Source organism: Mandrillus leucophaeus, unplaced genomic scaffold (assembly GCF_000951045.1).
Source record: "Mandrillus leucophaeus isolate KB7577 unplaced genomic scaffold, Mleu.le_1.0 Scaffold133, whole genome shotgun sequence".
NCBI lineage: Eukaryota > Metazoa > Chordata > Mammalia > Primates > Cercopithecidae > Mandrillus > Mandrillus leucophaeus.
The window spans coordinates 413,421-431,129 of record NW_012101288.1 but is presented as its reverse complement, the minus strand read 5'-3'; the positions used below and the strand labels follow the sequence as shown (position 1 = coordinate 431,129).

At 41.5% G+C, this 17,709-nt stretch overlaps 1 protein-coding gene across 2 annotated transcripts in view; it reads left to right on the top strand.

Annotated features, from left to right (window-relative positions):
• Positions 1-17,709, top strand: part of SAMD12 (sterile alpha motif domain containing 12) — a 417,592-nt gene that overhangs the window by 168,227 nt on the left and 231,656 nt on the right. For both annotated transcript variants that reach the window (XM_011972988.1, XM_011972987.1), the window contains exon 3: positions 12,375-12,504. In XM_011972988.1, the coding sequence (XP_011828378.1) occupies positions 12,375-12,504 (130 nt within the window). The remainder of the gene's footprint in view (positions 1-12,374; positions 12,505-17,709) is intronic.

The window sequence follows — 17,709 nt, the reverse complement described above, 5'->3', positions numbered from 1 at the left end:
AAAAAAAAAAAAAAAAAGACACTACAACAGTGATGCCTTTAAACAGTGGTTCTCAAATTTATAGTCCCAGGACTTTGTCGCACTCTTGAAAGTTTTCAAGAACCTCAAAGAGCTTTTGTTTATGTAAATGATGCAAATATGGGAGAATAACTAATACATTGGTTAATAAGTATTTCAAATGATGAACTGACACCTGTTACTTGTTAATAATAAAAGTTTAGGCTTTGATCATCTATTCCATTTTCGTTGTCAACACATTGAGGACACCGCCTTTTGAAGGAAATATGAATAAGCTATAATTCCCAGTGAAGAAGACTAGGAAATGAAGGGTCTAAAATAGATCCCCTGTGCAGAAGAGATGAAAAAACTAATAATGCCTCTCTATATGTTTGGAAAAGTTATCTAAGTTCCTTATACATTACTGGTCTTTAGGGGCTCTTACACTATCAGAAGAGATTAGCATCAAATTTAAAAAGTAAGAAATAATCCAGGTGACATTAAAGCAGTGGTTAAAGATAGAAGAGTGTGAAATAACACTATGTGCATTTAATCATTCTACTGCTTAGCAGAAAAGGTTTAAGTTTATTTTGGAGAACTTAAAACTTAATGTTTAAGAGTTCTTTTCAATTAAATACAAATGCACTGTGTATATTTATCTTTCTTTCACCTAAGGGGATGTGTATTCTTCTTTTACGTGGAAACTTTCTGGCAATGAGATGTCTTCCCCTTAGGAGGCATGAAGTTTAAGAGTCTTCTCTGTCATAAAATATGTAGGTCCAAACCCATGAATAATCACTAATATGTGGATTTTATAGACCATTCTGGAAACAGCATGCAAAAGACAAGATATGCTTTTAAAATTTTCTAACCACCTCTTTCCATGAAAGGAATAAGGTGACAGAAGAAGACATTATTAGTACTTTAAAATTAATTAATTCAAATATCAAGTATTCTATGAGCTAACCATTTTTCCTGATATTTAGTGACCTTTTTTGGGTGAATGAACATTAAAAACTGCTAAAGTAGACATTAATGGTTTGTTGTGTATATATGCGTTTCCTCCTTTTCCTTCTTCCTCTCTGTAATCTTGAGTAAAATGACACAATAGAAGTAAATAAAATAGAGGACTGGGAACTAAAGAAAGGACATTGCAAGACAGTAAGGGGAGAAATAGGCAGTTCTTAGTGTCATGAGAGTCCGTGTGAAGAGACCACCAAACAGGCTTTGTGTGAGCGATAGAGCTTGTTAATCACCTGGGTGCAGGCGGGCTGAGTCCAAAAGAGAATCAGCTAAGGGAGATAGGGGTGGGGCCGTTTTATAGGATTTGAGTAGGTAAAGGAAAATTACAGTCAAAGGGGGGTTCTCTGGCCGGTAGGAGTGGGGATCACAAGGTGCTCAGTGGGGTAGCTTTTTTGAGCCAGGATGAGCCAGGAAAAGGAATTTCACAAGGTAATGTCATCAGTTAAGGCAAGGACCAGCCATTTTCACTTCTTTTGTGGTGGAATGTCATCAGTTAAGGCAAGGACAGGGCATTTTCACTTCTTTTGTGATTCTTCAGCTACTTTGGGCCATCTGGGCATATACGTGCAAGTCACAGGGGATGCAATGGCTTGGCTTGGGCTCAGAGGCCTGGCATTCCTGCCTTCTTATATTAATAAGAAAAATAACATAAAATAGTATTGAAGTGTTGGGGCAGTGAAAATTTTGTGGCGGTGGTATGGAGAGATAAAGGGCAGTGTTTCTCAGGGCTGCTTCAAGCGGGATTAGGGGTGGTGTGGGAACCTAGAGTGGGAGAGACTAAGCTGAAGGAAGATTTTGTGGTGAAGAGGTGATATTGTGGGGTTGTTAGAAGGAGCATTTGTCGTACAGAATGATTGGTGATGGCCTGGATGCAATTTCATATGAATTGAAAAACTAAATGGAAGACACAAGGTCTGAATAAGAGAAGGAGAAAAAGCAGGTATTAAAGGACTAAGATTTGGGAGGACCTAGGACATCTAATTAGAGAGAGCCTAAGGGGGTTCAGCACAATCACTTTCTTGGTTGGTGACTTTCCAGGCTCCATCCAGGTTTTTGGGGTACAGTTCAAGTTGGGCTGGTGTCTGGAATGAGACTAGGACCTAATAAAAGGTCCACTGTGTGGACCTGTGTCCACACAGGAGCTCAAATGGGCTGTACCCTGTAGCATTACAAGGACAGGCCTGAATTCTGAGAGGGGAAGGTGACAAAAGCACAGTCTAGTCCTTTTCAAGTTGGTGACTGAGCCTGGTGAGGTGTGCTTCCAAAAGACCATTAGTCTGTTCTACCTTACCTGAAGATTGAGGAAGGTAAAGGATACAAAGGTTTCACTGACTACCAAGAGCCTGAAAAACTGCTTGGGTGATTTGACTAATAAAGGCCGGTCTGCTATCGGACTGTATAGAGGTGGGAAGGCCAAACTGAGGAATTATGTCTGACAGAAGGGAAGAAATGACCGTGGTTTGCTTCTCGGACCCTGTAGGAAAGGCCTCTACATATCCAGTGAAAGTGTCTACCTAGACCAAGAGGTATTTTAGTTTCCTGACTCAAGGCATGTGAGTAAAGTCAATTTGCCCACCCTGGGCGGGGGCAAATCTCTGAGTTTGATGTATAGGGAAGGGAGGGGGCCTGAGAAATTCCTGAGGAGTAGTAGAATAGCAGATGGAATACTGAGAAGTGATTTCCTTGAGGATAGATTTCTAGGATGGAAAGGAAATGAGAGGTTCTAAGAGATAGGCTAGTGGCTTGTAACCTAGATGGAAGAGGTTACGAAATGACAATAGAATAGAATGGGCCTGTGAGGCTGGAAGGAGATATTTTCCTTGGTCTAAGAACCATTTGCCTTGTGTGGGAAGAGATTGATAGGTGGAAGTTTCAGCAGGGGAGTAGGTGGGAGTGACTGATGTGAAGGAGGAAAACTGCCATGAGGGATAGAAGCTGGAATGCTAGCTGCTTTTTTGGCTGCCTTATCAGCATAAGCATTGTCTTAAGTGATGATGGGGGGAAGAAAATAGATTTCAGAAGTTATGAGAACTGTAGAGAGTGAGTTGAGCATAGTTTGTGATTTTTGGGGCCTCTAACAGTGTTAAAGCAGTGGCAGCTGCTGCCCGCAGACATGAGGGCTAGGCTGAAAGAGTAAGGTCAAGTTGTTTGGACAGAAGGGCTACAGGACGTGGTCCTGGCTCTTGTGTGAGAATTCCAACTGCACTAACCATGCTTAGGAAGGAAAGGAGTTGTTTTGTAGAAGTGATTGGGATTTGGAAGATTAGCCGGACATGATCAGCAGGGAGAGCACGTGTGTTTTTATGAGAATTATGCTGAGATAGGTGATAGATGAGGAAGAAATTTGGGCTTGACTGAAGTAATGGGGGCTGTCTGTGAAGCCTTGCAGCAGTACAGCCTAGGTAATTTGCTGAGCCCGATGGGTGTCAGGGTCAGTCCAAGTGAAAGCGAGGAGAGGCTGGGATGAAGGGTGTAAATGAATAGTAAAGAAAGTATGTTTGAATAATGGGTTGTGGAGGGAGGTATCGAGGATAGGAGAGTATATGGCTTTGGCACCATGGGGTGGATAGGCAAAACAATTTGGTTGATAAGGTACAGACCCTGAACTAACCTGTAAGCCTTGTCTGGTTTTAGGACAGGCAAAATGGGGGAATTGTAAGGGGAGTTTACAGGCTTTAAAAGACCATGCTGTAGCAAGTGAGTAACAGGCTTGAATCCTTTTAAAGTGTGCTGCGGGATGGGATATTGGCATTGAGTGGGGTAAGGGTGATTAGGTTTTAATGAGATGGTAAGACGTACATGATCAGTCGCCAAGGAGGGAGTAGAGGTGTCCTATACTTGTGGGTTAAGGTGGGGGGATATGAGAGGAGGATGCGAAGGAGGCTTTGAACTGGGGAAAAGGGGGCAATGAGGTGTGGCTGTAGCCCAGGAATAGTCAGGGAAACAGATAATTTAGTTAAAATATCTTGACCTAATAAGGGAACTGGGCAGGTGGGGATAACTAAAAAGGAGTGCGTAAAAGAATATTGTCCAAGTTGGCACCAAAGTTGGGGAGTTTTAAGAGGTTTAGAAGACAAGCCGTCAATACCCACACCAGTTATGGAGGCAAGGGAAACAGGCCCTTGAAAAGCAGGTAATGTGGAATGGGTAGCCTCCATATTGATTAAGAAGGGGACGAACTTACCCTCCACTGTAAGAGTTACCCTAGGCGTCTGTGATGGTCCAGGAGGCTTCCAGGGTGATGGGGTAGCATCAATCTTCAGCCACTAAGCCGAGAAGGTCTGGGAAGGAGTCAGTCAGAGAGCCTTGGGCCAGAGTTCCAGGGGCTCTGGGAGTGGCTGCCCAGTTATTTGGACAGTCTGATTTCCAGTGGGATCCTGCACAGATGGGACACAGCTTAGGAGGAATCCCAGGCTGCGGGCATTCCTTGGCCCAGTGGCCAGATTTCTGGCACTTGTAGCAGGCTCCTTGGGGAGGAGGTTCTGGAGGAACCCCTGGTAGCTGCGTTTCAGGCATTTGGAGTTGTGTGCTGGAGATGTGGCTGGTGTTTGTCTCACAGTGGAGGTAAGGAATTGCAACTCAGAAATAAGTTGCTCCTTGGCTGCCTCTATTATTGTACACCTTGAAGGCGAAGTGCATTAAGTCCTGTTGCGGATCTTGAGTGCCAGAATTAAATTTTTGGAGCTGTATTTAATGTTGGGAGCAGATTGGGTAATAAAATAAAATGTATATTAAGAATAAGATGGCCTTCTGATCTTTCAGGGTCTAGGGCTGAAAAGCATCTCAGGGTTGCTGCTAAACGGGCCATGAACTGGGCTGGGTTTTTCATATCTGATGAAAAAGAGCCTAAACACTAACTGATTTGGGAGAGGTTGGATAAAGAAAAAGGAGCATTATACTTGACCATGCCTTTAGCTGCAGCCACCTTTTTAAAAGGAAATTTCTGGGCAGGTAGGGGAGGGCTAGTCACGGAATGAAAGTGTAAGCTGGACCGGGTGTGAGGAGGGGAGGTGATGAAAGGATTACAGGGTGGGAGAGCAGAGGCTGAGGAAAATTGGGACCTAGCTTAGCCTAGCGAGGAGGGGAGAGGTCAGATGGGTCTGTAGAAAAGGAAGATTAGAAAGACTCAGCGACACTTGGGGTTGGGACTGAGGGGACAGGCGGGAGGGAAAGAAGGAAGATTAGGGACAAGTTGCATTGGCAACAAAGACTAGGGAGGGACCAATGTGTAAAAGAATGCATGGACATCAGGCACCTCCATGTAAAATAGGCGTGCCTAAAATAGGCACGCCTATTTTACGACAAGAATTATTTAGATCTTGTAAGATGGAAAAATTGAAAGTGCCATTTTCTGGCTATTTGGAACTACTGTCGAGTTTGTATTGGGGTCAAGCAGCATTATAGAAGAAAATAAGGCATTTAGGTTTTAGGTCAGGTGTGAGTTGAAGAGGTTTTCAGTTCTTGAGAACACAGGCTAAGGGAGAAGAAGGAGGAATAGAGGGTGGAAGGTTGCCCATAGTGAAGGAGGCAAGCCCAGAGAAAAAGGAGAGTAGAGACACGGAGAGAAGGGGTTGGGGGATTCTTGCCCTCTAGAAAAGTGGGAAAGGGGTCGGGACGCAGAGATAAGGGGTCGGGGCATGGAGATAAGGGGTCAGGGGGTTCTTGCCCTCCAGGAAAGTGGGAAAGAGTGCAGACATAAGGGGTTGGGCACGGAAATAAGGGGTCAGGGCACGGAGATAAGGGGTCAGGGCACGGAGATAAGGGTCGGGGCATGGAGATAAGGGGTTGGGGGGTTCTTTCCCCCCAGAAAAGCAGAGAAGGGGTAGAGACAGGGAGAAAAGGGGTCGGGGGTTCTTGCCCCCCCAAGAAAAGCGAGTGCTTGCTGCTAAGGGTGAAGGACGAAGACAGGCGTCCCTGCATGGTCAGACACCTCTGAAACATGGGTGAATTATCAAGCAGGAATCTCCACGTGATTAAACACCAAGGGAAGACTGTCTTCCCAAGTCTGTGACTGGCACCGGAGTTTTGGGTCCACGGATAAAACGCATCTCCTTTGTCTCTACCACAAAAGGAAAGGAACTGAAATTAAGAGAAGGGAAAGATTGAAGTGTGGCGTCAAGATTGAAAGGAGAAAGAGGTAGAGGGATAGTGAGAGAGGTTGGAGAAGAGAGTAAAAAGAGGCCGCTTACCAGATTTAAAATTGGTGAGATGTTCCTTGGGCTGGTCAGTCTGAGGACATGAGGTCGTAGGTGGATCTTTCTCATGGAGCAAAGAGCAGGAGGACAGGGGATTGATCTCCCAAGGGAAGTCCCCCAATCCAAGTCACAGCACCAAAATCTTATCCCGGGTTTTGGCACCAAAATGTCATGCGCGTTCCTGTGAAGAGACCACCAAATGGACTTTGTGTGAGCAATAAAACTTTTTAAGCACCTGGGTGCAGGTTGGCTGAGTCCGAAAAGAGAGTCAGCAACGGGAGGTAGGGGTGGGGCCATTTTATAGGATTTGGGTAAGTAAAAGAAAATTACAGTCAAAGGGGGGTTGCTCTCTGGCGAGTAGGAGTGGGAGTCCCAAGGTGCTCAGTGGGGGAGTTTTTTTGAGCCAGGAAAAGGAATTTCACAAGGTAATGTCATCACTTAAGGCAAGGACCGGCCATTTTCACTTCTTTTGTGGTGGAATGTCATCAGTTAAGGCAAGGACCGGCCATTTTCACTTCTTTTGTGGTGGAATGTCATCAGTTAAGGCAAGGACAGGGCATTTTCACTTCTCTTGTGATTCTTCGGTTACTTCAGGCCATCTGGGCATATATGTGCAAGTCACAGGGGATGCGATGGCTTGGCTTAGGCTCAGAGACCTGACACTTAGAGCTTGCAAACACTTGCTTATAATGAGATACTAAAAATATGTTTACACTTTTTGAAATTTGGCCATAAAGCTTACTTTGTCCTGCCAATGAAGGTAAACAGTCTAAGCATTCTCTATTTTTTTATAATCAACCAACCGGGCTCACCTAGTTGAGAGTTTGTACAACCATTGGGATCTTACAATTGTAGTGTTCTCTTATAAATCAAAGCCCAGTAAATTAAAAGAGAATTTATATTGTAAAGCAGATAAGCTAAGGGATAATTGAATCACAAAATAAAAATTTAACTTTAAAGGCATTTTGCAAGAGTTCTTTCAATTTCAAACTTCTTTAAAGCATTTAATTATTCTGTTACTTAGCAGAAAAGCTTCAAGTTTACCTTGGAGAACTTAAAACTTAATGTTTCAGAGTCCTTTCCAGTTAAATACAAATCAGAATTACTGTAAAACATAACTGAATTTATTATATAAGAGTAAATTAAAATAGAAATCATTTGCCAGAAAAAAGTAATTTGCAAACAACCTTTCTCTCAGGAATGTGTATTTTGCATCAAGTGAGTTCTTCCTGTAAAACAGAAAGGCATCAGAAAGGAAAAGCATCTGAAATGCACTTTCAGTTTGTCTGTAGCAAGGCCAGGACCAATTCAGAAAGGAAATGTCTGGAATTCTGCTTGGTGTCACTATGCATAGGGGTTAAGATAACAAATTGCCTCGGGCCTGTTTCAGGGCAGCAAAATAAACCAAAATTGTCTCCAGGGTTGTAAATTCAGAGAATGATGTGGTAGACATGAACATGGAGAAAGAGAACTGGGGCAAATGTTTTTTTAATGTTTGCCGTTGGGCAAGATGTTTTTTTCTTATGAGTTTACTGTTTCTAGTAAATGTGAAATGCTTTATTTCTTTGCTTTATGAACTATTATTATTTAGGCTTAGGTCCCTACAGCGGGGAAAAAAAACCCAGCAGCATATCAGAGAAAGTCATTGTCTAGGGATGGCTGTGAATAGAGTGTAGGTGTTGGATGTTGAGGAAAGGAGGCGGTTGAAGGCGTTGACAGCTCTGCCTCTCCTTTCCTACCTTCAGTGGGACAATATGTTGAATTCAACTGTCATGGTTTAACATGTACTTCTTGTTGTTCTAATTGCACATGGAAGTAAAGTGTAAGCTCTTTAAATGAATCAGATTATGACATTCACTCCCAACATTTGGTAGCTGTTGGGGATGGAGGAAATGTTGATGGAAGGGGGAGTAACTGAGGTTGACCCTGGGTGCTACAAAAAGAAGTTCAGGCAGAACAAATCAAAGTCAGCTCTGAGAATCCCAAAAGAAGAAGCAGACTGGGGTAACTGGAGTCATTACAGCTCTTAAGGTGTGGCAAACTAACAGTAATTTTATTAAAATACCAAGGCTAAGAATCACCTGATAAATGGTATCAATACTTTTATTACCATCTGATTAAGAAGAGACAAAAGGTAGGAATCTTTATTCTCCTCATTTTACTTATTATGCCTGTTTACATGGAGTCATTTCTGTAGGTTCATACCATCTTAACTTTTTTTTTTTTTTTGAGACAGTGATTTTTATTTTATGAGACAGTGTCGCTCTATCACCCAGGCTGGTGTACAATGGCACGATCTCTGCTCAAGGCAATCTCCACCTCCCAGGTTCAAGCAATCCTCCTGCCTCCCAAGTAGCTGGGATTACAGGTGCATGCCACCATGCCCGGCTAATTTTTGTATTTTTAGTAGAGATAGGATTTCACCATGTTGACCAGGCTGGTCTTGAACTCCTGACCTCAGGTGATCTGCCCGCCTCAGCCTCCCAAAGTGCTGAGATTACAGGCATGAACCACTGTGCCCAGCCTCATACAGTCTTAAAAATCTATGCCTAAAGTTTTGAGTATATGCTCTTACTAGTATATGCCCACTAAGAGCATATGCTGAAGGATAAAGCAAAGCAGCTCCTTGAGTGTTAGCCTCAGAAGCTCTGAATTCATGATAAAAGGAAAACTTAGAACAAAAGTGTCAGGCCTCTGAGCCCAAGCCAAGCCATCGCATCCCCTGTGACTTGCACGTCTGCCCAGATGGCCTGAAGTAACTGAAGAATCACAACAGAAGTGAAAATGCCCTGGCCCGCCTTAACTGATGACATGCCACCACAAAAGAAGTGAAAATGGCCAGTCCTTGCCTTAAGTGATGACATTACCTTGTGAAAGTTCTTTTCCTGGCTCATCCTGGCTCAAAAAGCTCCCCCACTGAGCACTTTGTGACCCCCCACTCCTGCCCACCAGAAAGCAACCCCCCTTTGACTGTAATTTTCCTTTACCTACCCAAATCCTATAAAACTGGCCCACCCTTATCTCCTTTCGCTGACTCTCTTTTTGGACTCAGCCCACCTGCACCCAGGTGATTAAAGAGCTTTATTACTCACACAAAGCCTGTTTGGTGGTCTCTTCACAGGGATGCGCATGACAAAAAGCATACAGAGTGGGCTCGTGAGGATGCATTCTGAGTCAGCTTGGTGTGTTTGGGTAAATCTCCACCTGAAGCCCAGTTGAGGCTGAGTGTCCTCCCTTTCCCAGGAAATGAGCAACTTAAAGCATGACCTTCCAAGAAGGAAAAAGTTTAGTATATTAATGTGTAAGCAACTTTATCCTTCTGCCTTTCCCTTCCTTGCTTACAGCCTTCTGTGACTGGTTTACAGGAATTTTCAAAAGATCTGATTAGCTTTACTTGCAAGAGTTTCAGGGTAATGATGTGTCAGCTATAAACTCATTCAGCTAATCTGAAGGAACATTTGTAGAGCAGGAAAGAACTAGATTCAGAGGTGCTGACTTGTGAAACCTGGTGGTAAGTGATTTCTAGCTAAAAGATCTAAAATTCTAGTTTCCTAATCGTGCAAAGGAAAGGACGTGATGATGAGCAAAGAGAAAAAGAAAACCTAAACATCATCAACAATAAAAATATTTATTCATTTATACCCTCCATGCCCAACGTCTTCCTCTCTCATCAAAATTAGGCAAAGTCAGTATGGTTTCCCACAGAGGTTAGAGGGAAAATGGCTGCAGCCCATTACCCTAGTATGAAGGGCTGCAGGCATGTTTCATTAGGAGCCATGTAGGCACAACACACAGCAGTGTAGAGAAGCAAGGGCTGAACATGAAAGTCACTGCTGATTAAATAGCAAGCTATGTCTGTGAATGCTGTTTCAGTCATTAATTAATTCACTTAATCCTTGTGGATATACACGACATCTGCTGAAAGCAAGACACTCTGGGGAACACAAAATTATAACAGAGCTCACCCTCCCAACATCACCACATATTCCATTTACTAGGATTGCAAAACAATTTACCCCAGAACTTAGCGGCATTAGACAACTGTTTACGATGCTCATGGATTATGTGGGTCAGGGATTCACTCAGAGCACTGCAAAGATGGCTTGACTCTCTATTGTGGTATCTGGGGGCCTCGGCTGGAAGATTTGAAGGCTGGGGGCTGGAATCATCCGAGGCTTGTTCATTCATTTGTCTGGTCATTGGTGATGACTGTCAACTGAGACCTTAGCTGGCAAATTGGCCAAAACTCCTACACATGGTCTCTCCATGTGGCCTGGGCTTCCCCACAGCATGATGGTGGGTTTCCAAAGGTCAGTGCCAGAGAGCGAATCAGGCAGAAACTGTGTCTTTTTTACGACCCAGCCTCAGAAGTCACATAGCATCAATTCCACTGTACTACATTGGTCAGGAAGGTCACATACCCTGCTGAAATGGAATCAGAGGGAGCATCAACCCCACATGTTAGTGGAAGAAATAAATGTCAGTCCCGTTGAATGAAAAGCAGATACATATGTATGTGTATATATGTCTATATGAAAACGTACATATATGAATATATGGACATATATAAAATCATCTTTGGAAAACACAACTACCACAATTAATAAAAGAAAAATATCACAGTACAAAATAAAAAGTGATCTGCATTGTGATTATTGTGAAAGCAATGACCTAAGGACTCATATGACTGGAAATATACAAATAAAAAAAAACACCTGAGCGTTGTGCTTTCCAACCTTGAATCGCTTCCATATTGCTTCCACTGTTTTCACTATGACTCTCTCATCATCTGCACCATTGTTTCTTTTTTTTACTAAAAATTGGCCTCTGGGATAGTTGTTTCTTTAAACTCAAATTTGTTTAAAAAGCTAAGAACATATTGCTACAGAAAATAAAATTTATTTTGCCATAATTTATTTGCCATCAAATAAAGGGTAACTTTAAATGTACTAAAAAGTTTTTAAAAGTTATTAGATGCTAGATATACTGCTTTTTTTTTTAAGATTCTGAGACTGAAGCAAGCCATTTCTTTGCCAAGGAAACAACAACAACAAACATGTCAGCAGGTGTTACAATCACACTCCTACCAAATGAAGGCTCTCCCCTTGCCTTAATCTGAAAGATTTGATAGAGAAGTGGAAGGAAATGATGCCTATGGTGAAGAGCAGGGATAATAATGGCCACGTCCTTGTACCACCCAGGAGCCTTCAAACAGCTTCCGATAGGATGGCTTTACTTTCTTGGCAAACACTGATCCAGCATGATAAAAATTCTAGATAGTGAAGCATTAATCTGTCCAAAACTAAATTCCTGGGATCTCTGAGGGAGACCATCATCTGGCATGAAATTGATGCTTATTCACTAATAAATGTATTTGTAATCCATCATTTGTCAAAGGCTAAGCTCTTCTCACTCCCTCTGTGTGTGTGTGTTTGTGTGTGTATGTGTGTTTGTGTGTTTTCCTCATTAATACTTCCCTGAAAAATCCAATGAACAAAAAAAAGACCTTGACTAGTTGGCTTCTGTATAAAGCCAACTGCCCCCATTATCTTATTACTGCTCTCCACATCCTGGTGGAATTGACTTTTTGCTTCCCCAGTTTGGTATAACTAATGCTCCTGACCATTTCAGGGCCACCGTAAGTCCAGAGCCCCCAGGCAGACTTGCAGTTCTTAGTATGCAGTTATCTAAATCCAATAACATTCATTCCTAAAATTATTATTAGCACTTCCAGGAGAGTGTTGTACTAGGCTCTAGAAAAGTCAGGGACAGCAAGAGATAAATACCTTCTTGGAATACAAAGAAATGCACTTGGGGCCACAGCTATTTCTCCCCTATAATGTAATTAATTGCTTAGCAACCCCTTGTTTTTTGCTAGAGTATTCATTAAAAAACACTACTTCCTAGGGATTCCTTGGCATTTTTTCTCAGCAGAGATGGTTAGATCATTTTCACAGCTTCTCCACCTGGACCTTTTCTTTGTGCTTTGCAGCAGTATTGAGAAGGTCTGCAGAGGTTAGGAGGAAGACAAGAACTAGATATTTATCTTTGGGGAATCCAGTCTGTAGCCTTTAACACACTCTTAAGACTTTTAACTAGAGTGTCTTCCTAGGCATGGGGCCAGCATTGACAGATCTTCTTTTCCTTCTTTATTTATAGTCAGCTACAGTGAAGCTGTCTAAACCGGTGGCTCTATGGACCCAGCAGGATGTCTGCAAGTGGTTGAAGAAACATTGTCCGAATCAGTATCAGATCTACAGTGAGTCATTCAAACAGCATGACATAACTGGTAAAGTATGCAGTATCCCAGATATTTCACTCCCTTTCTTTCTCCCAGTCACGATGGCCTTTCCCATACCCTTACCAATGAAACAATATCTTCTTACTGAAATTTTCTGACATGGGTTTACTTTCAAAGGGGTGATAAATTCCAGATCCATGTGAGCCATGCTATTTAACAAACATACATGGTTATTATAGAAAACTGTGAATTTTGAGCATCCATTTTAAAAGTATATGGGAATCAGGGTGCAGGATTGGGGGATCCTAGAGGAAATAAGAGCACACCAATCAGAGAGAAAGGAAAGAAGGAAGTCTTTCACATGAACTTGGCTATGGAATCACTATGTAGATCTTCTAAGTAGAAAAGGATTCTAAGTAGGAAAATGCTTTTTAAAAAATGTTTAAGAAAAAATGTTTAATGTATATTGACTTCTTTGACTGGGTGAGCTATATACCTGTATCCAATCACGTGAAAGAGTCCAGGGGAAAAGTCAGTTTCCCTGACACTCCTGTCCTCTGGGCATCTGTTTCCCTGTTGACCATCTTCTAGTATCTGCACCTAGCAATGTTGCAAGTTTCCGAAATGGAACATAATAATACTAACTCTCTGCCCTTGGGATGAATACTTTCAAGGCACAGATTACGATTCCATTTAGATCAAGGGTGTTCAAATATTACATGTGGAGGTCAATAAGTACTTGAAAGCAGAAAATAGAACAGGATAGTGAACCATAAAGGACCTTCAGATCAAGTCTCTCAATTGGGGGACAGAGTGGGCAAGATGGAGCAAATATGCCCACTGTGGTAGCCCATCAGAGTAAGGGGGCTTTTCCAGACCTTGCCTGCCCTTTCACCCTAAGATTCTATTTGTATGTGGCCAACACTTCTCTTTTCCTTTCACAAATGGTGCAGTGAAAGATAGGACTGAGGATACACTCTGTAAACCAAAACTGTATAGCTTCAAGGGGGAAACAATGTTAAGAAGTCGTTTCTAGTCCAGATCTTTTTTTCTGAGAAAATGATTTCACTCTGGTGGTAAAGTGACTTGTCATGAAATAGCTGAACACTCTAGATGACAAACCTCTTTCCAAACCCATACGTTCTGTCATGACAAATCCTAATCTCTCTTGGTCTGTTCACCCCATTACTATGAAAAGGGACTTGTTAAGCAGAAAGTATTTATTTTTGCAGTTCCGCTCTTAGGCTGTATCTGTGAGATCTAGGGCAGGTCAGTTCACCTTCTTAGAAGAGGTCTTAGTCGGTGGTCTTCTAAGTGCGTTTCATGGACGTGGCCAAAGGGACATGGGTGTGCTTTGGGTAGAGGCGGGTGTGTGAACCAAAGCCGCTCCCTTTATGTCTGTTGTATATATTTGAAACACACAGAAAACTTGATTGATTTTGAAAACTTGATTGATTAAAAAAAAAAAACTTTTTAAAACATTTAAGCACTAAATGTTTAAAAAAATGCTGAGCTAGATGATCCTAGATTCCTGCCGACCACATTGATATGTCTAAATATATAGGGAAAACACCCAATTGTAGCTGAAGCTGAGTTAACAAACAAGAGAGTAAAATCCTTCTATTTTAAATATAAAAAGGGTCCTTTATGCATTTCTTCTCTGCCACTCCCAACTAGAGCCAATGGCCCTTTTGGATGAAATCTATGAAATTCGGAAGGCAGCGTGGGTACTTAGCTTCGATTCCAAGTGTCTACATTTCATTTTCTTAGTTCCTCCCTTAAGAGTATAAGAAAAGCCCATCTAGGGTCAGTTATTCTACTCCTAAACGTAATCAATCAGTTAGTAACCATTTGCCTGATTATGGTAGCCTTCATCAGATAATGGCTGCTTAATGTTTCTTAATGCCTGTGCGATAGTAATGGCAAAGCCTTTTTCATGATCTTATTTGAAAGCAGTGTTATCTTTTATTAGGGGTGAGAATTATGAGGTCCCCTTGAGGGAGGATAAGCATTTATAATGGTTTGAAGAGGATGAGCCTTACAGTCCTCAGAAATAAAGACTCATGCTTCAGTGCGTATGGAATAAATGGTCCCACTTCCCAAGGTTTTCTGCTAAGTGACATGAGGACAGGAGTGTGGAAATGAGGTATGTATTTCAAACAGTTGTCATATGTTTTTGGTGGCAGACTTGGTCTTCATGAAACACACCTGGTATTGGGAAATCATAACTTTCTTGGGATCTTGGCAAGCTGCTTAACCTGGGCAAGTTACTTAACCTCACTTCCTCATCTCCAAAATAAAGATAATAGTACCTGGCTCAGAGAGACATTGTGAACATTAAGTGAAATAATATAGGTAAACCACTAAGCTAACAGTTTATTGACTCCTTTTACATGCCGGCATTGTGCTATTATTCATGTCAGGACTCACCTGGAGGTGTCAAAAAACATGCTGTTATTTCCTTTTAAGGGCAGCCTATTTTCTGGCAAGAAGAAGAAAGCAGGGAATTATTTGGGGACTTAGGGAACAGAGAGAATGATTTCAGATTAACTTTTGGTCTACATCTTTTTGACATTCACCTGTTTGAAACCTCAGAAGACCACTCTCTTCCCCTGTTCTCTGGCCCCTGCCTCTCTAAGAGTGAATGCAAAATACCCAAATGATCACAAGTGCCAAGTGGCCAGAAAATAGCTTTCAGGACTTCAGCCAGTGTGCATTTACCAGCCCTATGATGCTAGAAGCTGTGGGAATCCCAGTACTCTTGGAAGCTGTGATGAAAAGGGCAAAGAGGTTTGTAAAACTCAAGATGTGATGACAGAGCAAACCTCACCAGGCTATGCAGACAGGAGAGTGGCTTTAGAGAGGACAGGGGAATGGTTACAAGTACCAGGTCGCAGCCCAGAGCTGCATCATAGCCTTGTGATTTTGTAAAGGTTGCTGGGTGCACGTCAGCTTTCTTCACCTGCAGAGGAGGAGATGCTAATAGTATCTACCTCATAGTGTTGCTATGAAGGGAGTCCACAGTCACAATGAGCATACAATGCATGTGAGCTGCTGCTCTTTTCCAAGTGTTGCCCTGATGGTATCTGTGATAACAAAACGATACACACAATGTTGACTTCATCCAGCTTTATTATCCTGGGAAAGGAGGGAAAGGAGCATCTATGGGAAACAAAACATTCTGGGCTGGTAAATGTCCTGTGCTACTCTTTAAGGCTGAAGAAAAGATTGTTCATGTGTCTCTTATTTATGCTTAGATTCTCTTGAGTGCTGCTGTTCTTTTGTTTTTCTTAAAGCAAGGATCTCCTCTATCATGCTCATGGAGGAAGCATGTTATATCAGTGTTGTATACAAACATCTCTTGATTTAGAGGCACGTGGTCCAGTGATGGTAAATAAAAAAGACGTATATTAAATGGAGAGAAAAAGAAGAAGAAAACAGAGAGACGTTTTCTGCACATAGGTCTGAGTCAAATCCTCCCTGCCCTCTATCCCAGCCTTTGACATGTAATAGAAACATGATGCCACACGTTAGTTTCTTGTCAGTAAAATGATAATATTTATCTTAAAGAATTTGGGGGAAGATTAAATGGGATGATGAATGTGAAGGGCCTAACTTAATGACTAGCTTAATGACTCATATAGTGGACATTCATTCATCCTTTTAGCAAGTATTTATGGACTATCTACCATATACCAGGTTTTCAGAATATAGTGGTAAATAAAATAATCGTGATCCATGTAGGGAAAAAATTGTGCTTCCACGGAAAGCTATGCATTGTCATCTATAGCACAACATTTGGGTTATATAATTCTTTGATTCTAGGGAGCAACTTTATAACTCTGTGAATTATAGATAACAGAGAGTAATACAATATAATTTTTGTCCATTGACATGTAAATTCTGTTCCATAGAGGTTCAGTTGACTTCCCTGGCCACTGTGGAAAAGGTGAGTTTTACCTCCCATTTACACATTTATTTCAGTCTTCCTGATCTATAATTGTGTCTGCTGTTCAGATTCTCCTTTGAGCTGGTTTTAACATCTTGCCAGTTTCCTCATTAATAAGTTAAATTAAAATCTTAAAGATGTGTTCACTTCCATATTTGTATGACAGTCATGATTTTAACCTTTTCTGAAAATTACCCTTTAACCTCAGTAGTTGTTTAAATTGTCTGTATTTGTTTTTACAAAGAGTTCTACTATATTAACATTTGTTTCTGTGTTTATTTGAGGAACCTTAAATTCTAAACAGAATTTTCGCTTAGGTGCTTCAAAGTCTAAGAAAACTTTAGACATATTTTAACCTATCAGTGTTCAAAATCTTTTGCAATATCAAAATTTTTGGTAATTTTATTGTGCCCAGGAGATACCTGCTCTTTGGCGGCAGATGTGTTTAATCAGAAGAGAAGCTACAGTAGTGCCCCCTTATCTGCAAGGGAGACATAGCAGGACCCCCAGTGGATGTCTGAAACCATAGATATTACCAAACACTATTTATATAGTGTACACATACATACCTATGATAATTTTTTTTAATTAGGTACAATAAGAGATTAACAAGAACTAATGATAAAATAGAACAATTAATAATAATATACCATAATAATAATTAGATAAATATCTCTCTCTGTCTCTTGAAATATCTTATTGTACTATATTTTCAGACCACAGTTGACCACAAGTAACTGAAACTGCACGAAGCGAAACCTTAGCTAAGGGGGGTGCTGCTGTACTAGTAGCATGAACTCCCTGCAGAAGCACACTTTAAAAAGAACAAGATGGTTAGAACACTGGAGAGGCATTAGGATATATAGACTGAAATCATGAGATTAGGTTTGAAGCAAAGAAATTTGTGTATGTTTCTGTGCTTGCAAGATTCTGTCCCTAGTTTTCTGAGGCCTGGCTTGAAATGCTGATGAGGAGACTCTACTGGGGCCAGGTGTAAGCTCACAGGCACTTTCAGATTCTTTTATGCACAGTCGAGCATCTCTTCAGGTTTGAAGTTTCTTCCTGTGGTGGTTGCTAACATCACCTCATCTCGTTTGGCTTCAAATCCTCTGTCTGTGAAGGGTTCCTTCCCCTGCCAACTTTAAAGACTTGTTTTCAGAGGTGAAGCACTCAGAGCTCCCCAGAATATAAAATATTTTTTAAAAGCTACTTTGAATGTATAAAGGGTTTCCTTGGTCTACTTCATGGACAAAACATGGGTATCCTTTAGATGTCTGCAAGAATAAATAGTTGTCATATGAGTA